Below are 24,094 nucleotides of genomic sequence, written 5' to 3'. Positions count from 1 at the left end.
ATGGGAGGTGACTTGGTTTTTGCTTTCTGGTCCACAGCGTCTGTTTGCTTAAGGATGTAAGCTTTGTTTTGGCATAGCCAGCAAGCGATTTTTCCTAAGCAGCTATTTAGGTTGGTGATGGCCATGACGTGAGTTTTATTGAGTAGAACTAGCAGCTGGATGTCATCCACTTAGAAGTGGTCCTTCAATCTTTATTGATTGCTATTAGCTAAAGATGTTCATTCTTCCCGTTTAAGAGGGCATATGTGCAGTGAAACCCCTTCTGTGCATATCTGTTACTTAGCTCTTCATATGCTGACACAACAGCAACCTTGGGCATTGGCAGGAACTAGTTTTTGACAGAAATAGAACCTTGCTCCCCACCATTTCCAGTTGGGGGGGTGGGGGTGGCATTCATCTGTTTCTCCCAGAATGGGAGATAATCACCAGACACCACTCTGTGCTAATTATTGGTGGGTACTCCTTGCATTTCTGCCATTTGTCAGCACAAATTTGTGGTTAGGCCTTCAATTCAGATTGGTCTCACTTGGACAAGCTCTGTCTTGAGGTGGACATGCTTCTTCATCTGTAGGCGATTGAGCAAGACCCTCTTATGGAGTGTGGAAAGGGTTTTTACTCCAGATAATTCCTTATTCCCAAGGAAACGGGGAGTGGGAGTTCAAACTCATTCTGGATTTACGAAGACCGAACAAACATCTGAAGAGGGAGAAATTCAAAATGAATTTTCTCCACACCACCCTTCCTTTCATTCAAGCGGGAACATGGATGTATGCTCTGGACTTGAAGGGTGCATACTCTCATGTCCCCATACACTGTCTTACTGGAAATATCTCAGATTAACGGTGAAAGGGGCAGCACTATTAATACAAAGTTTTTCCCTTTGGCTTGTCAACAGTCCTGATGGTTTTTGCGGTGTGTTTGCCAGTAGTGGCAGTACATCTTCATCATCAAGGCATACTACCCAAGAAAGAGATCTAGGCGTCATAGTGGATAACACATTGAAATCGGTTCAGTGTGCTGCGGCAGTCATGAAAGCAAAACAGAATGTTGGGAATTATTAGGGAATGGTAAATAAAACAGAAAATGTCATCATGCCTCTGTATCGCTCCATGGTGAAGACCACACCTTGAATACTGTGTACAATTCTAGTCGCTGCATCTCAAAAAAAGATATAATTGCGATGGAGAAGGTACAGAGAAGGGTTGCCAAAATAAGGGGAATGGAACAGCTCCCCTATGAGGAAAGACTAAAGAGGTTAGGACTTTACAGCTTGGAGAAGAGACGGCTGAGGTGGGATATGATAGAGGTGTTTAAAATAATGAGAGGTCTAAAACGGGTAGATGTGAATCGGTTTTTTACTCTTTTGGATAATAGACTAGGGGGCACTCCATGAAGTTAGCATGTGGCACATTTAAACTAATCGGAGAAAGTTCTTTTTCACTCAACGCACAATTAAACTCTGGAATTTGTTGCCAGAAGATGTGATTAGTGCAGTTAGTATAGCTGTGTTTAAAAAAGGATTGGATAAGTTCTTGGAGGAGAAGTCCATTACCTGCTATTAATTAAGTTGACTTAGATAATAACCACCGCTATTACTAGCAATGATAACATGGAATAGACTTAGTTTTTGGGTACTTGCCAGGTTCTTATGGCCTGGATTGGTCACTGTTGGAAACAGGATGCTGTGCTTGATGAACCCTTGGTCTGACCTAGTATGGCATGTTCTTATGTTCCCTTCCTGGATGACTGGCTAGTAAAACTTCTCTCCCAAACAGGAATCTTGAATACACTGAGTCCAAATGATACAGCTGCTACAGTCTCTGAGATTTATCATCAGCTTCACTATGCTGCTTTGAACCTCATCTCAGTTCAGAGAATCAAATTTATTGGAGCCTGGATAGATTCAGTTACGAAAAGAGCATTCCTTCTAGAGGACGAGGTAGCCCAACTTTGAGTCCCTAGTGCAAGATCTGGTGCTCTGGAGCCGGTCCACAGCTCATTCATCACTGGTTATCCTCTGTCACATGGTAGCTGCAGTCCATTTGGTGCAGTTTAGCTTGTTTCAAATGAGACCTCTTCGGTGGGCCCTTCAGTCATAATCGGAGCAACTCTGTTGACCTCTGTCACATCCTATTGAGGTTAATGTCAAGGATGAAAATGTCTTTCTGATGGGTTCTCAAAATCAGTACCCCTCTGCAAATTCTTCTCTTCAGGTGACATTGGTGATGAATCTCTGTCAGGGGTTAGGGAGCACACACAGGTACCTAGCACACAAAGGATGTTGTCGATACAGGATGCCGTATCAAATTGTTTATAGCTCTGAGCGATTTGCTACATCCTGCAGGCGTTGCTCACCTATTGCAAACAAAAAGAATTTTAATTCAAACCAGCAATCAGGTTGTAACAATGTATCTGTGAACAAGCAAAGCAGAACAGGCTTATGGGTTCTGTGCCAGAAAGCTCAATAATTTGGGTATGTGACCTCAGTCATGGAATCTAACTTCAAGTTGGACATACCTCCCAGGAATGTCCAACATGCTGGCAAATCGCCTCAGCCAAATTTTTCAACCACATGAATGGTGATTGGATCAGAGAATGGCAGATGACCTGTACTCCCTGTAGGGTTGGCTCTCTATGGACTTGTTGTATCAGAGAGTAACTGGAAACTCAATTGCTTTCTTCATTCTTCCAAGCAAGTCAGATTGATATGGATGCTTTTGTACTCGAATGGGATGCCAATCTACTGTACGCATTTCTATCGTACTATTAGTAGCCAGGACAATTTAAAAAGTGATGTCTGGGCAACGTTGATCCTATAAGTGTGGTTCTCATTCCCCTATTCAGTTGGAATCTTCTATCGCTCCTTATCCAGGAGGAAGGTTGACTGTATCGTATCAATCTACTTACTCTACCTGATGGCATGGCGGTTGAGCCCTCTTTAATCTCTCCTTGGGCCCTTACCAAAGATGGTGGAGGATATCTTGCTTCCCACAAGGAAACCATCAACCAGAAAGTTATATGCTTTTAAGTGGAAGAGATCCTCACTTGGTGTTGGTCAACTTCTCTAGATCCATCTGTTTGCCCCCCTAAGTATCTTCTTTGATACCTGTTGTCCCTTCTTTGTCAGGGACTTTATTTACTTTATTATTTTGGGTGCACATAGCTGCCATTGCAGCTTACCACCAAAATGTGGAAGCCAATCTCCATTCACTTCTAGTTTCCAATCTCATGAAGGAGTTATGGTTATATGAAACCCCCAGTCTCGAAGCCTACAGTTTCATGGGATCTTAATGTCCTTACACAGGTAATGAAACATCTGTTTGAACTGTTGGACTATATTCTGCTGAAGATCATGCAGCCGTTACTATTACTCTCATTCTACCTTCAATAACTCTTACAGACCACTCTGGAGACTCAATCTTGCACTGTTAGAAGATGAAGGATTTTGTCAGCTCATATGTATGCAGATTGGTTCTCCAATAATGAGACCTCAGACGTCTCTCCTCATTCCATTTGGGAGGCTTTTAAAGCAACGATCCGTGGAGATGTCATTTTGCTATAATAGCCAGAAATGGAAGGAGCAGAAGCAAGAAACATTGTGGCTACAAGCTCTCATCAGTCAGCTTGAAAACCACATATTGCTGACCCGTCTCCTACTAACTTGACATGCCTAATGAAAGCTCGCTTTGAATACAACCAACTGTTAAGCCATAAGTCTGGGAAGCTATTCTTCTCCAAAAAGGCAAGATGATATGCTGAACAAACAAATGTGGAGATCTACTAGCCAGCTATTTGAAAAACGTATTGACAAACAATGCATATTAGCCATAAAGAATACTGCTGGCAGTCTTCTACTGAAAGATTTGGAGATCTTACAAGAGTTTCAAGGCCTCTTACCAGGAACTTTATTCATCTAATGCTACCTCTACTTCCTCGATCATGGAATACTTCTTCTCCTGACTCCCCTTTCAACTCTTACTCCAGATCAACTCAATACATTGGACCGTGATATCTCGGATTTGGAGTTTACCTCAGCTCTAGCAGCACTCAAAAGAAGGAAAAGCACCTGGTCCAGATGGATTCCTGTGGAGTTTTACTGGGACGTTCGGGATTACTTATCCCGAAACTCCATACCTATTAACAGATCTACTCTCTCAACCCCAGTGCTCCTCGACCTTCTCAGAAGCCTGCATTGTTGATTCTTCCAAAGCCTGGCAGAGATCCACAATTGGCTTCCAACTATCGTCCAATTTCCCTACTTAATACGGATTACAAAATCTTTGCCAAAATTCTAGCACCTCTCCTAACCCATATTATGCCGCACCTCATACATCCCGATCAATCAGGTTTTATCAAAAAGAGTCTCATTTTCAACAATGCATGCCTTTTCCTCCATGCGCAAATAGCTACGAAAAAGCATCCCTCTCCGATTATCGCACTCTCTCTGGATGCAGAAAAGGCCTTCGGTAGGGTTGAATGGCCATATCTTTTTGAGGGTGCTTAACATTTTTGGATTGGCCCTCATATCTCTTGGGTCAAGCTACTATACCGATATCCTAGGGTGTTTATATATTTGAATTAACAGATGCTCTCTGGCTTTTAGTTTACAAAGGAACCAGACAAGGATGTCCCATGTCCCCCCTTCTCTTTAATTTATCCACTGGAACCCTTGCTACAAGCTATCCGGGCCAACCCACTTATAGAGGTATAATGTTGGAACTGTAGTCGATTAAATTATCTGCTTATGCTGACTATGTACTACTGTATCTAACTAACCCTGATTCCTCCGTTCCTCATCTGTTCTCCACGATATCACCATGTTCCTCTTTCTCTGGGTATAGTCTAAACTGGCACAAGACAGAAACACTGCCTTCAATTTACAAGGTGTCCCTGGTAGATCTTGCAGCATACCTTTCTGTTTCTCAACAAAGGGGATTAAATAGTTGGGGGTGACCTTCTATTCTGATTTAACAGATACACACTCATAATGGGAATTGTATCCTGTCCAAATTAAAATAAACTTGCTGTCTTGGTCCCCTCTCTATCTCACTTGTGGGGCAGACTAGATACAATAAAAATGGTTCTTACCCATGCATAAACTACATCCTATCCATGATACTGATATTTTTCCCCTCCGATTTTATAAACAAGTGGAACAGTTGTTAACTCAATTTCTTTGGCACAATAAAGCACCACGAATAGCACTATCTAAATTGAAAACCAATAAGATGCAAGGTGGGTGTCAATTCCCTGATTCTACTTAATCATCGTGCTTACATCTTACATTAGGCATATTATTGGTTCTCTGATGTATTAAATCTAGCTGACCCTCCCAGGTGGAAATTATTCGAATATGACCTAACAGCATTGACCCCTTTAGAGAAGTTATTGGCCGACCCCCTTATAAAACAAATTCGTACGCACCCAATAATTGTGTCTACTTATAAAGCCCTTAAAGACTTACTCTCTCAACTTGCCTACTGCCCTTCCTTGGAAGTACTCCCTTTTAGCGCCCATTAAATCACACCCAGATGTTAAGTGGATTACCAGTTTAGTTAATTGGCAATATGGGATAACCAGTGGAATATGGTACATCTCACAACTTTTTCATCAGGGTACCTTAGTTTCTTTTCCTACTCTGTGCAGTCAATACTCCCTTCCTGCCTCACAAGTATTCGCCTGGGCTTCAGATCAGCACAGCCATCTCTGCTACCCGTAATTCTAACTTCCAGCTTGATAAGCTCCCTCACGTCTTTACCCTTTATCAGAACTAAGCCCTTTTGGACATTTAGCCTCTAAGTTTTTAAAAAGCATTCTGTCTCTACTCCTTCTCTAATAAAGTAATTGTATGCAAGGTTTGGGCTAATGATTGCAATGTTGATCCAAATATGTAAATTGGAAATATTTCTGGTCCTCTTCGCTGCAGACATCACTGTCTTCCAGTCTGACACAAACCTCCTATTTTGTCATACATAGAGACATCTGGACCCCCTGGAAAATGTTCCGTGCTGGCTTGATATCCAATCACAATTGTTTGTCCCTGCTCGGTGCCTAAGGCCACAATGTCCCATATGCTTTATGACTGTCCACTGGTATACCATTTTTGGGAACAGATCTGGAGAATCATATCTAATATTCTCAAATTCTTCTACCCAATAAGCTACCAAGTGGTTATTTTCCGGAGTACTTCTCCAACATTCAACCTTTCAGTAACAGAAAGCAAACTATTAGATTTTCTTATAGCAGTAGCCATTCATCTAATACTCTCATTTTGGAAGCACAGTGAACTTCTTAGTGAGCAATTTTGGTGGAATTCTGTATGCTTATATTCCAGATACGAAAAAGCAGCAGCGATCAAAACAGACGGCTGACCAATTGGTGTCAGGTGTGGAAACTGCTTGATGACTACACTAATACTATTACTTCCAACATCTGAAGCACAATCTCCTAGCAATTAGAACGACTCGACTCAATTGATGCTCCTTGCAATAATACCTAGATTTAATACTTATATACAGGTGTCCTTAACTTCTGAAGATGTACCCCTCTTGTGGTGTTGGTTTTTGTAATTGTACTCTTATGTACACATTTTTTTTGTTTTTTTTTGTATCCTTTATTATAACATTTTAACGTTACAACCACTATCATAAACAGGAAAGCAGACTATCACGCAGTCACAATCCCTCACTGTCCCTCCCTAAACCCAACCCTAACCTCCCCCCCCCGGTCCGCTATGTCCCAGGTAAGACACGTATGCAGGTACAGACAGCAGTTAACTTTGAACAATACAGAGAAACATTTCTATGAAATACGGGTGATCCTAATTTCAATATCGATCTCATTAAAACACCAGATACTAAAAAAAGGGGGAAAAGAAAGTAAAGAAAACAAAAGAAACAACAGAGAAACAACCGAAAGCAAAGCAGAGTCTGTGTGAGTAAACCAGATGTTGATGTAGCCGTGCGACATGGTCCAGGTCAAGATGAAAAATCTAAGATCCTACTTCGGGCTCGCTGATGCAATGTAAGGAGATACGGGTTCCAGATTTCCAGAAACTGGTCTTGCTTGTGAAGCGACAGGGTAGCTTTCGCCGTTAGCTGTTCATAGACTACCATCTGATGAAGTTTTAGACGCCAGTGAGTAAAGGTTGGCGGGTCTTTATCCAACCAGTGAGACAGAATGACCTGTTTGGCCAAGAGAAAGCCCTTACGTAAGAAACGTCCCAGTGCACTGGTGTGTGTCCCCAACCTTAGATCTGGTGAGAGATGGAGTAAACACAGCTGTGGATCCCCTGGAATAACACACTCCCACAGCCGTCCCATATAGGCCAAATCTCTGCCAGAAGAGATTGATAAAGCTACAGTCCCAAAAGTTATGCCATAGATTGGCCCCTTCTGACCCGCATTTAAAACAAGCGGAAGAGGTGGTCATCTTCCATTGGCAGGCTTTAGCCGGGGTTACATAAATTCTATGTAGCAACTTAAATTGTACTTCCTTTAATTGTACATTGTCAGTGTGTAGTAACCAATAGTGCGGAAAACAAACTTCCAGCTGCCTGGGGGAAAGTTGACTTGTGTAGATCCGCGTTCCAGCTGTCCGTTAGATGTGTCAACCCCGTTGTGGGATTCAAGGACGTAAGTTTCTGAAACATAGTGGCACAAGAAGTCCGATGGGGAGTAACAGGGAAAAACATCTCTAGCCGCTCTCCTAAGACTCCCGTTATCGTGGGCGCTTTCCACGTGGTAATAAAATGTCGAATTTGTAGGTAAGCATAAAAGTGTGTCTTGGGTATGCCATAGAGCGCCTGTAAGTCTGCAAAGGGCAGTAATCCAGGACCAGTGGGGTTCATTAGCTGCTCGATGTGAGTAAGACCAACTCAGTCCACTGACGAAAAATAGAGGGGTCCCAGCTGGGAGAGAAAATTGTGGAAGACCCCATATAGTAGCAAAATATAACGACCTCCAAGAAATAGAGAGCTGAGAGCACAGTCTTTTCCAGGCCATCCTACAGGCCCCAATATATGGAAAGTCCCCCACATGCTTAGGCAAGGCTGATCTCGGGGCAATAAGTAAATTACCAATGTCAAGCGGGTGACACCAATCTCGAAGAAGGTCACGTGGAATAAAAAGACTCGTGCCCCGTATCCAGTCTTGTAGATGACATAATAACAGGGCCACATTATACAGATGGATGTTGGGACACGCCAGACCTCCCTCTTGTTGGGTACGCATAAGCCTAGACATACCAATCCTGGCTTTCTTCTTTTGCCAAATAAATGTCCGAAGAGCGGCATTCAACTCACGTATGTGACACTGCCGGACCCACATGGGCAGCATTTGCATGATATACAGCCACTTGGGCAACTCAATCATTTTAAACAATTGTATCCGTCCCGAGATGGACAGTGGCAGGTTCATCCAGTCCGAAAGTTTCTTTTTTCGTGTTTTCAATAATGGCAAAATATTCACATCATATAAATGATTAACATTCACCGGTATTTTAATACCCAGATACTTCATCTCAGAGGTTACCCATCGCAATGGGAAAACTCCAGGCCAAAGTCCTTTCACGGAACCAAGAATGTCAATAGCTTCCGATTTATCTCTATTAATTTTTAAGCCAGAAAATACCCCAAATTGTGCTTGAAGTGAAAGGACTCTGGGAAGAGAAGTTACCGGGTTTATCACAAAGATCAGCACATCGTCTGCAAAAGCAGCAATCTTAAATTGAGACCCCCTCAACTGCAGGCCCTTCCACCCCAGGATCTCCCTGAATCGTTCTTAATAAGGGGTCAAGAGACAGAATGTAGAGCAATGGGGAGAGAGGGCAACCTTGCCGAACTCCGCGACATAGCTCAAACGGAGTAGACAGTAGGCCGTTAGCTACTATCATAGACAAAGGATGGGTGATAGAGGGCTGCAATGCTATTAATGACATTGCCTTGAAAACCATATTTTTGCAAAAACAGAAAATAGATAGTCCCACGCCACACGGTCAAATGCCTTTTCGGCGTCAAACCCCACTGCTAAGGCTGGAATGCGGTGCATCGAGCAATGTGTCATTGCCATCCACAAACTCAAAAGGTGTCTACTGGCCTTCCTCCCTTTCACAAATCCCACCTGATTGATGGAGATCAATTCTGGTAACACTTTACTAAGTCTATTGGCCAAAATTCGGGCAAATAATTTGACATCATAATTCAACAGAGAGATTGGCCGGTAAGAAGCCGGATGAAGTGGATCTTTGCCACCCTTGGGGAGTACAGTAATATATGCCATTGTCGCTTCTCTAGAAAACCCAGCCTTGGGTATACTAAGGAAATATCGTTGTAACGGATCCCCCACTTCCATTTTTAATAATTTGTAAAAGTCCGCATTTAGCCCATCCGGACCTGGAGCTTTGTGCGCCTTACTGTCTCCTATGTTCTCCCATATTTCCTGTTTAGTGATGGGGGCGTTCACCGCCTCCAATTGGGCAGTACTAATTTTAGGTAGTGTTAAATTGCGGAAGAAACTTGCTTCAGCTACAGGTGCTTGTGCAGAAGTGTCATTGGTATACAATCCTTCATAAAAAGCCCGAAAGATGGCACAAATCTTAGCACCCTTGGTATGTCTGTTACCGGCGGTGTCCATTAGCATAGGAATAAATGTCATTCCCCGCTGAGCCCTAACTTGGTTCGCTAATAGTTTCCCCATTTTGTTCCCAAACCTATACAGCTTGTGCGCCTGATGCAATAAATCCCTCTGTGTCCGTTGGTGGATATAACAGTTTTAACGTGTAAAGAAGGTCCCTATAATCCCGTTTGGCTTGTGGAGTGGGATGTGGTGGTAAGGTACCCCCTAGCCTTAGTGACTGCGTTTCCCAAATCTATGAGTTGTTGATTGGCAATCCTTCTCTGTCGTATGACATAGGCTATGATCTCACCTCTGATTGTGGCTTTCCCCGCCTCCCAAAATAGCGCCGGGGTGTCTAAATGCTGCGTATTATGAAGGGTGTACTCTCGCCACTTTTCCTGAAGGAAAGAGCGGAATCCCACATCCTCCGACAGATAGGCCGGGAAGCGCCACCTGGTCCTGTCTGGCTTAGGGCCCCCTAGTTGCACTTCTACCCAAATCATGGTGTGATCTGAGCATTCCTCGGACCAATCTCAGCCAGCCTGAGCGCATTATAAGCACTGTGGAGACACCAGAATGTAATCAAGTCTAGACATCATGGGATGTGCCCTTGCGATATGGGTATAATTGCGCAATTCCGGGTGTAGAAGTCTCCAGGGATCCACCAAGTGCACCTGGTGGCAAAAATAAGGCAACCCTCTATCTTGCCGCTGCCGCGGACCTGAGCCTCTGGTGGATCTATCTAACTCGCCATCCATCACCTGATTAAAATCTCCTACTACAAAGAGCAACCCTAGTTGATGGGTGGAAATGAAGTGTATCAGGTCCTGAAAAAATCATGGCTATAAACATTTTGGGCCATATACGCTGCATAGTGTCACAACCGTACCAAACAATTTCCCAGTGACCAAAACATATCTTCCTTCCTTATCAGAAAAAACTCTGTGCTTCTTCAAACACCACATTCTTCCCCATAAGAATAGCCACACCTCCCTTCCGGCCCACTGCAGGAGAAAAGAATACCTGCGCCACCCAGTCTCTGGTTAATTTTCTACTTTCACCTTCTGTAAGGTGTGTTTCCTGCAGTAGTGCAATGTTCGCCTTATGACGTCTCAAAGATTGAAGCACTTTAGCTCTTTTATAGGAGAAACCCAGACCCGCTACGTTCCAAGAAATGCAGCGCAAGGTTTCAGCCATACTCTAGAGAGTAGAGGGTATCACCCCACAAAAGTACAGAAGCTTCTCTACTTCCACAGGTCCCTCCCCCCCAGCCTAGGGAGGACCCCTGAACAGACCCCCAAATCTCATATACTTCCTCCAACATGTGCGCAAGACCTGCATTTCCATGTCTCAATGTGTGATACAATATCAGAAGCCCAATGGACCATAGCGAACATCCCTACCCCCACCCCTTCCCCCCCCAATTCCCTTCCCCCTCATATAAACCAAATTCGTGTCCTCCATTAATTGGAGAAGAGAGACCACCTGATCCACCTCCCTCCGGCTCCCCCACCAACAATAACCAGTGCCATAACATCATATAACTGAGCAGTGAGCAGAAAACAAAAACCAAACATTGTGTTGCTTATGGGAGGCAAGAACCTTCCCCCAACCAGAGCCAAGGCCCAGAGCAGAGCCCATCATTCTGCATGAATCCATCATAGCCAATTAGCGGCTCTCAAAGGAGCGGTTCAACTGGAGTCGATTCTGTCAGTCAAAAATTGCTTCACCTCCGCCACTGAGTCAAAACTGTGCCAGACTCCATTATGCTCCATGCAAAGTTTTGCTGGATATTGTAAATTAAATCTCAATTCCTTTTGAATAAATCAGCACATACAGGTGAGAACTCCCGGCGCTTAGCTGACAAAGCTGCGGAATAGTCCTGAAAAATCAGTATTCTATGAGTCTCATAGAGCAGGGAGTCACATTTGCGAAAGGCTTGCAGAAGATCTGATTTCTGACTGAAATTCAGGAGACGTGCAATTACCACTCTGGGTTTTGGGGCGTCTGCTTTTTTCATCCCCAATCTATGCGCTCTTTCAACAACAATTTTGCCTACTAAGTTAGGCAGGTTGAGAGCTGCAGGCAGCCATGATTCCAACAAATGTGCCAGTTCCCTATCTGCCACGGACTCTGGAAACCCCACGAATCTCAGATTATTCCTCCTTGATCTGTTTTCCAGATCCTCCACTTTGTTTTCTAATTCAGAGATTTTCTTGAGCATGGTTGCCCTGGTTTTGTACTAAATTTTGCGCCTCTGCTTCCACATCAGCCACACGTTGCTGAGTATCTGCTACTTGTTGTTTTATTTCCAGAAGGGTTTCATTACCCAAATTAATTTTCTGCACCAAATCACTGAACCTCGGTTCTAGCGCCTTAACAACCGCCCCGGTCACTTCACTCACAATATCTGCCGTTCCTGTCGCGGATCCAGGGCTCGGGGGGCCGGCGGCCATCTTGGCCTCACTCTGCTGGGTAGGAAGCTTATCTTTCCTTTGCGGTTTCGCGGACATAGCAGCCTCTTCGGTGCAAAAAAAATCTGTAATCGGCTTCTGTGTTCCTTGCTCTGTTGGGGACGCCACTTTGCTCAGAAATTCGCTGCCTGTAATCGCTGCGATGTGGTGGGGGAGCCAGGAGCACGGTCTGCACGCAGCTTACCGGCTCATCAGGTCACGTGGTCTCCCCTATGTACACGTTTTTATGCTTTTATACCCCTGTACATGTGAACTATTTGTATTACTGAAACCTTAATAAAGAAACGAACTAAAAAAGGATGGTTATTTACCCTTTCAAATAATACTAAAATAAGGGGACATTTCATGAAACTAACAGCCATGAGATTTAAACCAAATCGTAGAAAATACTTTTTCGCTCAGCACACAATTGAAACTGTGGAGTCTGTTGCCAGAAGGCATGAATATGACTAGTACAGCAGGGTTTAAAGGGGTTTGGACAAATTCCTGAAGGAAAAGGCCATGAAATATTATTAGCCGGATAGACTAAGAAAACCATTGCTATCTCCGATGAGTCACTAATTAAAAAAAAAAAAAAAAAAAAAAAAAAAGTCTGCTTTTTGGGATCTGTTGGATACTTGCGATTTCTACTACCCACTGTCTGAGACAGGATGCTGGGCTTGATGGACCTTGATTTGAACCAGCATGCATTATGTTCTTATGTAGCTGACAATGCCTAAGATTAGGTGTTCACATTATTGTTCATATTGGTAGGGGAGAACAGATTTTTAAAATGCATTTGAAACAATAGCCCAGTAATATTTTCTGTATGTTCAGATACTGTTGATTGATCAGAAAGCACATTTTATAATTCATTCTTTTTGTTACAGGCTCTTTGATAGAGCAGCTGACCACTGAGAAATATGAGTGCATGGTATGTTGTGAAGTGGTCCGAGTAATAGCTCCAGTCTGGAGCTGTCAAGCTGTTATCATGTGTTCCATCTGAACTGCATCAAGAAGTGGCAAGATCTCCAGCATCACAAGCTGAAGGTCAGTAGAGTGTGTATTTGCATAAAGAACAGTTCTTGAAAATTTCAGGCAATCATTTACATTCTTTCTAGATCCTACTAGGGAAAATTCTCATGATATAGCTGTATGTGGTACTTTGAATTTGGCATCAGTAAACAAGATTGATGCTAGGTATTTATAGAATAATGGTGTTGCAGTGAAAATAGATGTTGAATAATCAAACTATGTTTTGCACTGAAAAAATTGAGGAGTGAGGATATCTACTAAAACAGGGGATAATATTGACATGGGCAGAAAGGCTTGGATAGAGGGTGTGAGATTTTTGGTTTAGCTAACCAACATAGTTACCTACCAAACAATGATGTACATTTAAAATTCTTATTCTTATCTCCCTACCAAAAGATGGAGACAGGAGAAAAGCTTTACTGAAAATGCACTACTTATGTTAGCATGCCATCTGCAGTCCCTCAGTATGTATTTCTCTGTTTCCAGCAGATGGTAGAAGTGTAAAACCTGCAGCCTTGAGGAAAATGGGTGGGGGTGGAGAATAAAGTCATCTTATTTCCTGGTGTGGCTCTGTTAGGGACCATCCCCCAGGCTGAGTGGCTGGACAGGGGGTTGGGGAACTCTAGCTTGTCTCAGCTTGTGGATTAGAGAGACATTGACAGCCAGTGGTCTGGCTCCCTCTTTGTCTGCCACGTGGCCTTTGTGTGCCCCCCCCCCCCCTTCGGGCTGTTTGTCAAAGGGAAGTAATACTTGTTTGCTTTTTTTTCTTGAAATTACTGCTTTGTGGTCATAGTTTAAAAAAAAAAAAAAAGAGTGGCTGCTGAATGCCTGGGAGAGGAATATTGTGGCTCAGGAGCCCAGCTTGCGAGAAGGTCGGGGGATGGCTGAATTGTTTCCTTGGGACTCCCCCTCCCCCCCAGCGGTGGGTTGCAGGTTGTGCTATGGGCACATAGGAAGACCGCATTTGTGCATGCAGAAGTGGCATGGCGACAACCGTGGATTTTGGAATATGCTGCCGCTTGTGAGGACAGAAAGCATCATGGGCTTACCCCAGTAGGGTTGGTACTGTACATGTTGATCCGGCGATGAACATAGTGCTGTGGGACCATGTCAGGGGAAAAGAAGGTTTGGTCCAAGTTGCTGGTGTAATTAAGGCCCCTCTCTCCTGTAGCGTGAAAGCCGGCCATTTTTGGGGTTGGTTTCCATGTTGCAGGAGGCTTCAGGGGGACAGGCTGTCTTCTCTGGAACTGTCCCTTGCTGTGCTTGATCAGGAGGATACCTAGAACGATTTGGGAAGTGCTGAGGAGTCCCCAGGAAGGAGCTCAGAGGTGAAAAAACTTTTCTTCTGCATTTGTGCTGTTACTGCACAAAAACTTTTTATTGGTATGGAAGGGCTCAGCTGGGAAGTGGGCTCACTCACCTAGTCCTCTGAGACGCACCATATCCAAGAATTTGGCCTCCCAGGAGGGAGCAAGGTGGTTTTGGTTCTTCCAGAATGAAGAACTCCTTCTTTTGATTCCCCACATTTTAAAGGAATTGGGAGTTAAGGTAATAAGAATTGTTAAATCATAAGGGTGTAGCCCTAGTCATGGAGGTACGTTGAGGTCCAGTGAAAGCTTTCCCATTCCACTGGTCAGTTAAGAGGTTGGTTTTCTGTGAATGGGATACTCCCTCTGGAGGGCGGGGTTGAAGGTTGGCAAGGTAATGATGACACTGTACCCCTGCCTGAGGATGCTATTGCTGAAGCTTCGTAAGAGGGATGCTTCAGTTTCAGCAGTGACCAAGAAAACCACCCTTCCAATAGTGGGGGTTGGCAGTGCTGAAGGATGCCCAGGACCGGAAATTGAATGTTTATCTTCAGAAGATGGTTGAGGTCTCAGATTTGGGCTGCAGTTTGCAGCAGTTTCATGACGCTTGCTTAAATAGGGTACAGCAACTCCAGGGGTCGGAGACTGCACTGTCCGTGGCTACAATACAAAGCAGATGGAGCGATTGGGAGGGGGGGGGGGGCATCTACATTGCTGATGCCTTGCACGTTGGCCAGGAATATGGTGTTGGTGATTCGGCCAGGCATCTTCTCTGGCAGTGCAATTGGTCAGTGAATGTCTGATTCCAAGTAAGAGGTGAAGATTTGGACCTGCTGGTGAAGAACTTAGGTGAGTCCATGGGATATAAGTTGCCTGAGGACAAGCCAAAAGGGGGTAGAAAGACTTTTCCAGGCCGGCAAAGGTGCAGAGAGGCAAGTAAATACTGTCCAGGCAAGACTTCCTCTGCTTAGCAGTGGCCTAACAAGCCACAGTCCTTTTGTGGGTCATGGAGATCTGCCTGCGACTCCTCTGTCAGGGGGTCAGGAGAAGAATGACCATGCAATGAAATGTGACTAGTCCACCTTTTAGCCTGGATTCACAGAGGGACGATTAGCCCTCTTTTACAAAGAGTAGACCAAGTTAACAATGGACCAGTGGGTCTTAATAGTTATAAGGCTACAGATTAGATTTTCTCATCCGATCTAGGAATCTTTCATGGACTTCTCCCTGCACCTTCAAGGAAAAGTGAGTGTGTGCGCGCCACGCTCGACTAGTTGAAGTATCTAGATGGTGTATAGTACCTGGGTCCCCGGGAGAATGGAACACAGAAAGTAATCGGTCTACTTCGTGGTTTCCAAAGAAGGAAGGGGGCCTACTGGCCCCATTCTAGATCTCCAAAAGGTGAATGTAGCTCTGAATTCATTTTCCGAATGGAAACCTTACATTCTTTGATTATGGCAGTTCGCAAAGGAGAGTTCTGGGCGACCCTTGACCTCACAGAAGCATACCTACTCATTCCTATATAGCAGGATCCTACTGGGGGAGCATTTTCAGTTTCAGGAACTTCTGTTTGGGTTCACGACAGCCCTGTGGGCATTCACCAAGGTGATGGTGGTAGCCATAGTGCTGCAGAGGGAAGGGCATTTTAGTGCCAGCCCTATCTAGATGACCGGCTCATCCATGCAAGTCAAGGGAGCTCTGTCGGCCCTCTGTGCACCGACAGATTGTAGGTATTGCAGTCTTTAGGCTGGGTGGTCAATCTGGCAGAGAGCCATTTTTGTTTCCAACCCAGTCATGGAACACCTGGAGCCTGTTCAGATTACCTTCCTAGGCAAGGTGTTTCTTAGGGAGGAGAGAGTGAGGAAGTTGCTGGCGCAATCCACAGATTGTGAAATTTCAGTTCCCAGAGTCTGGGACCATTTGTAAGGCCTGGGTTTCTATGGCTTCTACACGTGAATTAGTTCCAGGGATATATGCACATCTGTGACCCTTCAGAGAGTGTGCTTCTGTCCTACTGGAAACCTCAGTCAGAGGAGCTATCATTACAAAGGGAATCCAAGTCCAGTCTCTCCTGATGGCTTCCTGAGCCCATCTGGTGAGGGGAGTGGAGTTGGAATCCTGGATTGAGTAGTGATGACAACAGATACCGGCCTGAAGGGGCAAACAGTACAGGGTCAGTGGTTGGCGGAAGAAGCCTCATGGTTTATCAATTGGTTGGAAATGAGAGTTGTTCGTAATGCATTGCTTACTTTCTTCCACTGTTGCACGGTTGGGCAGTGAGAGCTCTATTGGACATTTTGACAATGGTGGCTTACATCAACCGTCAGGGAGGATCCAGGAGACTCTAACTGTTTTGCTGGGCAGAACACCTGGCAACTCTGATAGCATCTCATGTAGCTGGCATGGAGAATGTTCAGGCAGAATTTCTCAGTTGCAGTGTCCTAGATCCAGGAGAATGGGAGCTGGTGGACAAGGAGATAGATTCATTCAGTCTAGGTTGGGTATCCCCTCAGCTGGATTTGATGGCCTCAAAATGGAATGCTAAAGCATACCATTTCTTCAGTTGCAGTGGGAGTTAGGCACCAAAGTTTTTAACACAGTTCATACAACTAGAAGTTTGACAAGAATGGGGGCAACTACTGAAAAGCTCCCTCATCTTAGCCAGCCGGGCCTGACACAGTCAAACTTCCAACAACCTCTTTGAGAGAAGTGCAGTGCATGAGTTGAATTACAAATCCTAACAAGGCATGAAACCATGGACGTGAATCATATGCTAGCAGTTTATGTACAAGCATTGCCACCCTGTACGTTACTCTGAACTGTGCTGGTAGCCATCTGAACTGTTAGTATTGGTTAGATGTGTTCTCTCAATGATTTTCCTGATATCAGTCTTGCTGCATTCTGCAATAGTTGTAAAGTTCGAAAGGTTGTAGCCGGCAGCCCCAAGAGTAATGCACATCAGTAATCTAATGTTGGTAATATAATTGCCCTTGCAACTACATGAAAATCTGTTGCACTCAAGTAAAAACCAGACTGAATGACAGCTTTAATTTTAATATTAAATGTCAGAGCAGAATCAATAATCTCACCTAAGCTCTTGACATGCAATGGCATCTCTATACACCACATTTTCAACTCGTAGTAGGAAAGTTCTGTAACAGGCTTGTGTACTAAAGTATAAATTTCAGTCTTTGTGAGGTTTAAGGCCATTTATTGGGGCCCGAAGTAATAAGACCTGTGGCCAAAACAGGCGCTCGTTATAAGCACAGGTTTTGATCACAGTGTGTGGCTGAAGCTGCCGCTTCCCTATTAAGTGAAAGTATGATACTGGAAAGTATTTTTAATATTTCAAATAACTGCTGCAGGAAACATGGCAATATTTTCACAATAATCTTGCCGTCTTTCTGGCCATGTATCTGTCCGCCCAGGGGAAGCACCCTACCTCTGACACCATGAAAAGCACTTTGCTAAGCTGGCCACTCTGAAGCCGAGATAAGTGCTCAGCTAGGCGCTTATCAGGCAGCTTGTGCTCTGTTCGTGGCAAAAATATCTATATGATTGGGCGCCCAGAAAGGCGCCCAGCTAATCTTGCTGCTCAGGCACTGAGCTAGGTGCTTTTCTGGCCATGTATCTGGTTGCTAGGGCGCTGAGCTAGGTGCTTAGCTGGTCGCAAATCTGGCTGCTCAGACATCGAGAAAAGAGCCTAGGGAAGCACCTACCTAAGCTGGCCATTCTGATGCCCAGAAAAAGCACCTAGCTAAGCTGGCCACTTGGATGCTGAGAGAGGAGCTCAGCCACGTGGTTTTTCAGGATGCTTGGACGCTGACATAGGCTCCCTGGGTTGGCGCGACCCTTAACTCGTTGCCCTTACCCTGGCGGTAAAAAACCTGCACTAGCATTAGCATGGCTCTCTGCATTGCCTATGATTAGCTGATTGCCTCCTTTGCATGCCATTAGCATGCATTCGCGCAGGAAAACCACGGGTCTGTAAGCGTGTTTGTACACGATTTTTTCCCGTGTACAAACCCCTTATTACATCTCCGTTTGGGGCTTTGTGCGGGAAAAACTCGCGTACAAACACACATCTGCTCTCAAACCCGCGGCAGCTTCAGAGCACCTTATTACATCGGCCCCATTGTTCAGCCATTACCTAACAGCAGAGATATACCATGAAACAGTGGCAGATGTTTCCTCCCAGGATGAGCTAATCTGGACATAATAGTATGACATCTGAGTATATCCGGTGTCCCATACAAAGGTCAATAAGCAGTTTCCCTATTGCACTCAGACATTGAAAGAGCTGACCCCTGTGGGATACTAATTGAAAGCAAGAACCAGGCAGATCTACTGGATCCAGATATGAGTTGCTAAAGTTTTAAAAGCTGATTAAGGAGGGTGAAGTGTTTCAATACAGTTTTAAATTTGACTAGGGTTTTTAATGTATTTTATTAAGTGGCTCTAAATATATGGTTTTTAACTTGATTACTAGGTGACTAATATTAGTTTGTGAATGACCAGCAACAGGACTACAATTAGTCAATCACTAAAATCAGAGTTAATTGAAATTATTTTATTTATTATTTATTTAAAGGATTTTTATATACCGCGGCACGTTTCAAAACATCACCTCGGTTTACATTGAACAAAAATTTTAGCAACAGGCTTTACAATCAATTCAGAAGGAACAAAACATATATCAATAAGGTCAGCGAACAAGGCAAAAAGTCCACATATAGTATATTGAATCCCGTCTAATCTCTTGGGGGAAACTATGTATAATTACAATCTATATATGATAAGGTGCACTGGGTTCAAATAACAATAAATAATAATAATAAAAAACTATGTATAACTAGGTACATTCAAGCAGAGGCAGTTGGGGGTGATGGGGGGGGGGGGGGTGGATGGCTGTTTGCTGAGTAAGAGGTCATTATGTATAAGCTTTTCTGAGAGCCAAGTTTTTAAGTTTTGTTTGAATTTCTTGTGACATGGCTCCAGGCGCAGATCTGTGGGCATTTTATTCCAAACATTGGTTCCTGCTATGGTAAATGATCGTTCTCTCGTGGAAACATGTTTAATATGTTTGAGTGTGGGTGTCTTGAGTTTGGCTTGGTGTATTGTTCTCGTAGGTCTGTTGGAATTGTGCAATGTAAACTGGTCAGATAGAACCCATTGCATTTCTTTGTTGTAGACAAATTTGTGTATAAGGGTGAGGACTTTGTCCGTGATTCTAGATGCTACTGGTAGCATCTAGTGAAGGTATTGGAAGTACCGGCGTAATGTGATCATGGCGATGTGCGTTGGTCAGTATTCGGGTGGCTGCGTTTTGTAGCATCTGTAAGGTTTGTAGTGAATTTTTTGGTAGTCCAAGCAGGATAGAATTACAGTAGTCCAGTTTTGACAATATTGTAGCTTGTAAAACTGTTCGGAAGTCGTGCGGGTGTAGAAGAGATTTGATTCTTTTAAGAGTATGGAGTTTAAAGAAGCCATTTTTAACAGTGGCCGCAATGAATTTTTTTAATGTGAAATGGTTGTCTATTATAACACCGAGGCTTCGGACCTGCTGTAAGACGAGAAGGCCAGTTTGTGGATAATTGATAGGGATGAGGGGGATGTTGCTTTGTGGGGAGATGATGAGAAGTTCTGTTTTGCTGGTATTGATTGCTAGAAAATTTTCGGTGAGTAGATTCTTTATTTCTTCAAGGGCAGTATCCCAGATTTTCAGAGCGTTGGGTAGAGAGTCCTTAATGGGGATGAGGATCTGCACATCATCTGCGTATATGAAGTGCGGGAATCCAAGTTTCATCAAGAGTCGACATAGGGGGATAAGGTAGATATTAAACAGTGTTGATGAGAGAGAGGATTCTTGAGGTACTCCTTGTTGTAGATTTCTAGGTTTGGATTTGTGGCGGCCAATTTTAACACTATTTTCTCTCATTAAGATAGGAATGGAGCCAGCAAAGTGCAGAACCAGTGATTCCAATTTGAGATAGGTGGGTGATCAGGGTATAGTGGTTGACGGTGTCAAATGCAGATGATATGTCAAGTAGTGCAAGAATGTAAGAGTGATCGGTTGTCTAGTGTTTTTAGTATTAATTCTGAAAGAGCCAGGAGCAGGGTTTCGGTGCTATGGTTCTTGCAGAATCCATACTGGGATGGAAGTAGCAGTTGATGTTCATTTAGAAATTCTGTGAGTTGTTTATGATTTTCTCCATTATTTTGGACAGGAAAGGAAGGTTCGAGACTGGGCGATAGTTAGATGGTTCAGTGGGGTCCAAGTCCACTTTTTTGAGAGTCTGTTTTATTATGGCATGTTTGAGTTGAGCGGGTACCAGACCAGTAGTGATAGATTTATTGATAATCTTGGAAATGGGTTTGGCAATCCTTGCTGGAGAAGAAAGGAGTGTTTTTGTGGGTATGATATCAAAGGGGTGCATAGCTGGTTTAATCTTCTTGAGGATAGCTTCTATTTCGAGAGGGGGTAGTGGTTTCAAAGTTGTAAGGGTGGCAGGGTGTGGTATAGTTGTGTTAGGGTTGTGTGTAAGTGTGTTGTGAGTGTAGTGATGTGTGCATTGGCAGTAGGTGAATTGACTGGAGGGGGGGGAGATGGTAAAGCGTGCCATGAGTTTATCTATTTTGTCGTGAAAGTAATCAGCTAGTTTCTCACACTTGTTTTCGTCCTCATTATCTGAGTTAACGTTTGTTGGAGGAGTAATGATGCTAGATACATATTGGAAGAGAGCACGTGGGTTGAATTGGTATTGATGAATCCTTGATGCGTAATAGTCTTTCTTGGCTTTGTCTGTATTTTTCCGGTATTCATGTAGCAGAGAGCGGAACTTTAATAGTAGCGCTGGGGATTGGTTTCTACGCCATTTCTTTTCCATTTACTTAGTTCCGTTTTCATAATTCTCAAATCAGGGGTGTACCACGGTCTTTTGGCTTTCTTCTCTGTGTTGATTTCTTTTGAGATTAGTGGGCACAGTTTATTTGCAATATTGCTGGTGATTTGGTGCCAGGAGGAACATGCTGAGTTGGCATCAGTGAGATCTAACTTATTGAGGTCTTCTGATAGTGAGTCCATAATGACTTCAGATTTGCAATGTTTACGGAATGTTATGGTTTTCTTATTGTAGTTAGGAGTGTGGGGGGTGCATTTAATCATGCAGGAAGTGTCAGTCCGGCAGTGGTCTGACCAGGGAATGGGGGTGCATAGTGGAGAGTCAGTTTGGATAAGTGAATTCGTAAAAATGACATCAAGTGTATGTCCAGCTTTGTGTGTAGGGCTCGATACTGTTTGTCTAAATCCAAGAGCGTTTAGGGAGTCCAGGGTGGCTTCACTGGCTGGTGAAAGTGGTGAGCAGTCAAGGTGTAGATTTAAGTCACCTAGGATGATTGTGGGGATATTGATGTCAATGTATTTGGAAATGTATTCAGTTAGTAGTGAGGGGTTGTTTTCTAATACACCAGGGGGGGCATATATTAGGCATATTTGTAGTTCCTTGGACTTAAAGAGGCCAATTTCAAGCCTGTGAGGAGGTATGATGGATTGCAGAGCGATATTGAATTTCTTTTTTGCTGCAAGGAGAAGACCACCTCCTTTCTTTTTACCTCTAGGAATGGAGAAAATGTTATATTCTTCCGTAGGTAGTTGGTTTATTATAGCGGTGTCTGAGTTCTTTAGCCAGGTCTCTGTTATTGCACAAATGTCAGGGGATTAGTCAGTGAGGATATCGCAGAGAAGAGTAGCCTTTTTTACAATCTATTGTGCATTTATTAATAAGATGGAAAATGTCATCAGACCTAGGATTTGAGTGAGGGGGGATGTCATAATGGGGATTAGGGTTTTGTAAGATGGGATACTGTACTTATTTCTCATGGGATTGTGTAAGAAGTTAGAATATTTGAGAATGGGAATGGGTTGGGAGATCATGGAGAGCGGATAGGACTTCTTATCTTGAGCAGTAGTTAGTTGTGATGAGGCGGAGGACTGTTCTTAGTTACTAAGTACCTCTCTAAGGGCACGTGTGAATGTCATTTGGGAGCATAAAATTTGGGTAACTTTTATTTTAAATCACTAATTGACTTTTATTTTGAAGAATTTCTTAAATATGGGAAAGCTATATAAAAAAACCCCAACCCATTTGACTGGGGTATGTGGGAGTCAAACTAGTCATTAACCCGTACTCACCTTCTCAGATCAGGTAAGTGTGCTTTGCAAAGGCACAGTTTTAACACTAGCAAACAAATACTAACTTTTACTGGCTCACTCAATTAGTCCAAACTCTTATTTTCCCTGAACACAATTAACAATAGCAAACAAGTACTAACCTTAAAACAAGCAGGCAATATACACAGCGAGTAATATTTTAACCCTTTAAAAAAATTTCTGAATGATTTAAGTGCTCTTTTCCATCAAGTCCACCTTATTACTAGCAGGCCCAGGTTTGCTGCCCCTCCCAGCCCCCCGCCCTAGGCGTCCGGCCCCAGTGAGAAGGAGGGTCCTTAAGACCCATGGGGCGATGACTGTTAGGACTCATCCTCTGAGTTCTCCGATGACCCCCTCTCGGAGCCTTCCCCGCTGGAGGGAAAGGCATTTGTCTTCACCTGAAGACCTGTCATTTGCCAGCTTTGTAAGGATGATGGCAGAGGCCATCCCCTTCCAGCTCCTGTTGAAGGAGGATCCCCGTCACATGATGCTGGAGGTCCTCCAGTTCATCGATGCTCCCAAGGAAATCATGGAGGTGCAAGTCCACGACATCTTTAAGGAGCTCCTCCTTCATATGTGGGAAACACTCGGTGTCTGTGTCCCCGGTTAACAGGAAGGCCGATGCTACCTATCTGGTGCAACAGAACGGCGGCACTTCCCCCACCAATCAGTGATTGTGGAGTCCCCGCTCAAGAAGGCTTAGACCAGGGGTCAGGAACCTTTTTGGCTGAGAGAGCAATAAACGCCACATATTTTAAAATGTAATTCCATGAGAGGCATACAATATGTTTAAAACTAAATACAAGTAAATGTGTGCATTTTATGTAAGATCACACTTTTAAAGTACAATAAGTCTCTGAAAATATTACACCAGGCCTTAAGACACCAATACATCTCCTATTAGGAAAACGGACCAAGTCAGGCTGCTATAGAGTCCTACACAGAAACTACACGCCAGCAGAAAACCTCACCTGAATCATGTGCTGTCCCTCACCTAACATAGAATAAAGAGACCAAAACGCATAACAAGAAGCATGCAGAAAAAACTGAATTGGAAACTGCAACAAGCCAGAGTCTCTGTATGCAGTGTAACAAAGGAAAAAAAACCCCATCACCCATCCTTATAAAACAAATCAAGAAATATAAAATCATCAGCAGTAAAACTGTGCTAACAGAAAGAACATATTTTGAAACAGCTGATGAGTGGAATATCCAATAATTAAAAACTCATATAAAACATTTCCAGATACCAACAAAATATTTCAAAATAGCAGACACAAAGACCCAGTAATGAAAAATAATGATACAAAAATATTTTTGCTCTGCATACCTGGGAACGTTTGATATCCAGGTGTCCTGAGATGTTCTGAATTAGCAGGAGGCGGGGGTGGTTTGCTTGGAACTTTCTCCTCTCTCAGTCACATACCAGCGCTCTCTCTCACACTGGCTCTCAATGACACACCTATACACACATGC

At 43.7% G+C, this 24,094-nt stretch overlaps 1 protein-coding gene across 1 annotated transcript in view; it reads left to right on the top strand.

The window, feature by feature from the left end:
• The window catches only part of NFX1 (nuclear transcription factor, X-box binding 1), a 572,380-nt gene that overhangs the window by 68,744 nt on the left and 479,542 nt on the right, over nt 1–24,094 (top strand). The window contains 3 exon segments of the mRNA XM_029589884.1: nt 12,958–13,047; nt 13,050–13,088; nt 13,091–13,117. Coding sequence (XP_029445744.1) covers nt 12,958–13,047; nt 13,050–13,088; nt 13,091–13,117 — 156 coding nt within the window.

This window comes from Rhinatrema bivittatum, chromosome 2 (assembly GCF_901001135.1).
Source record: "Rhinatrema bivittatum chromosome 2, aRhiBiv1.1, whole genome shotgun sequence".
Taxonomy (NCBI): Eukaryota; Metazoa; Chordata; class Amphibia; order Gymnophiona; family Rhinatrematidae; genus Rhinatrema; species Rhinatrema bivittatum.
Note: the sequence above shows the minus strand (reverse complement) of the source record. Positions and strands in the feature narration are given on the sequence as shown.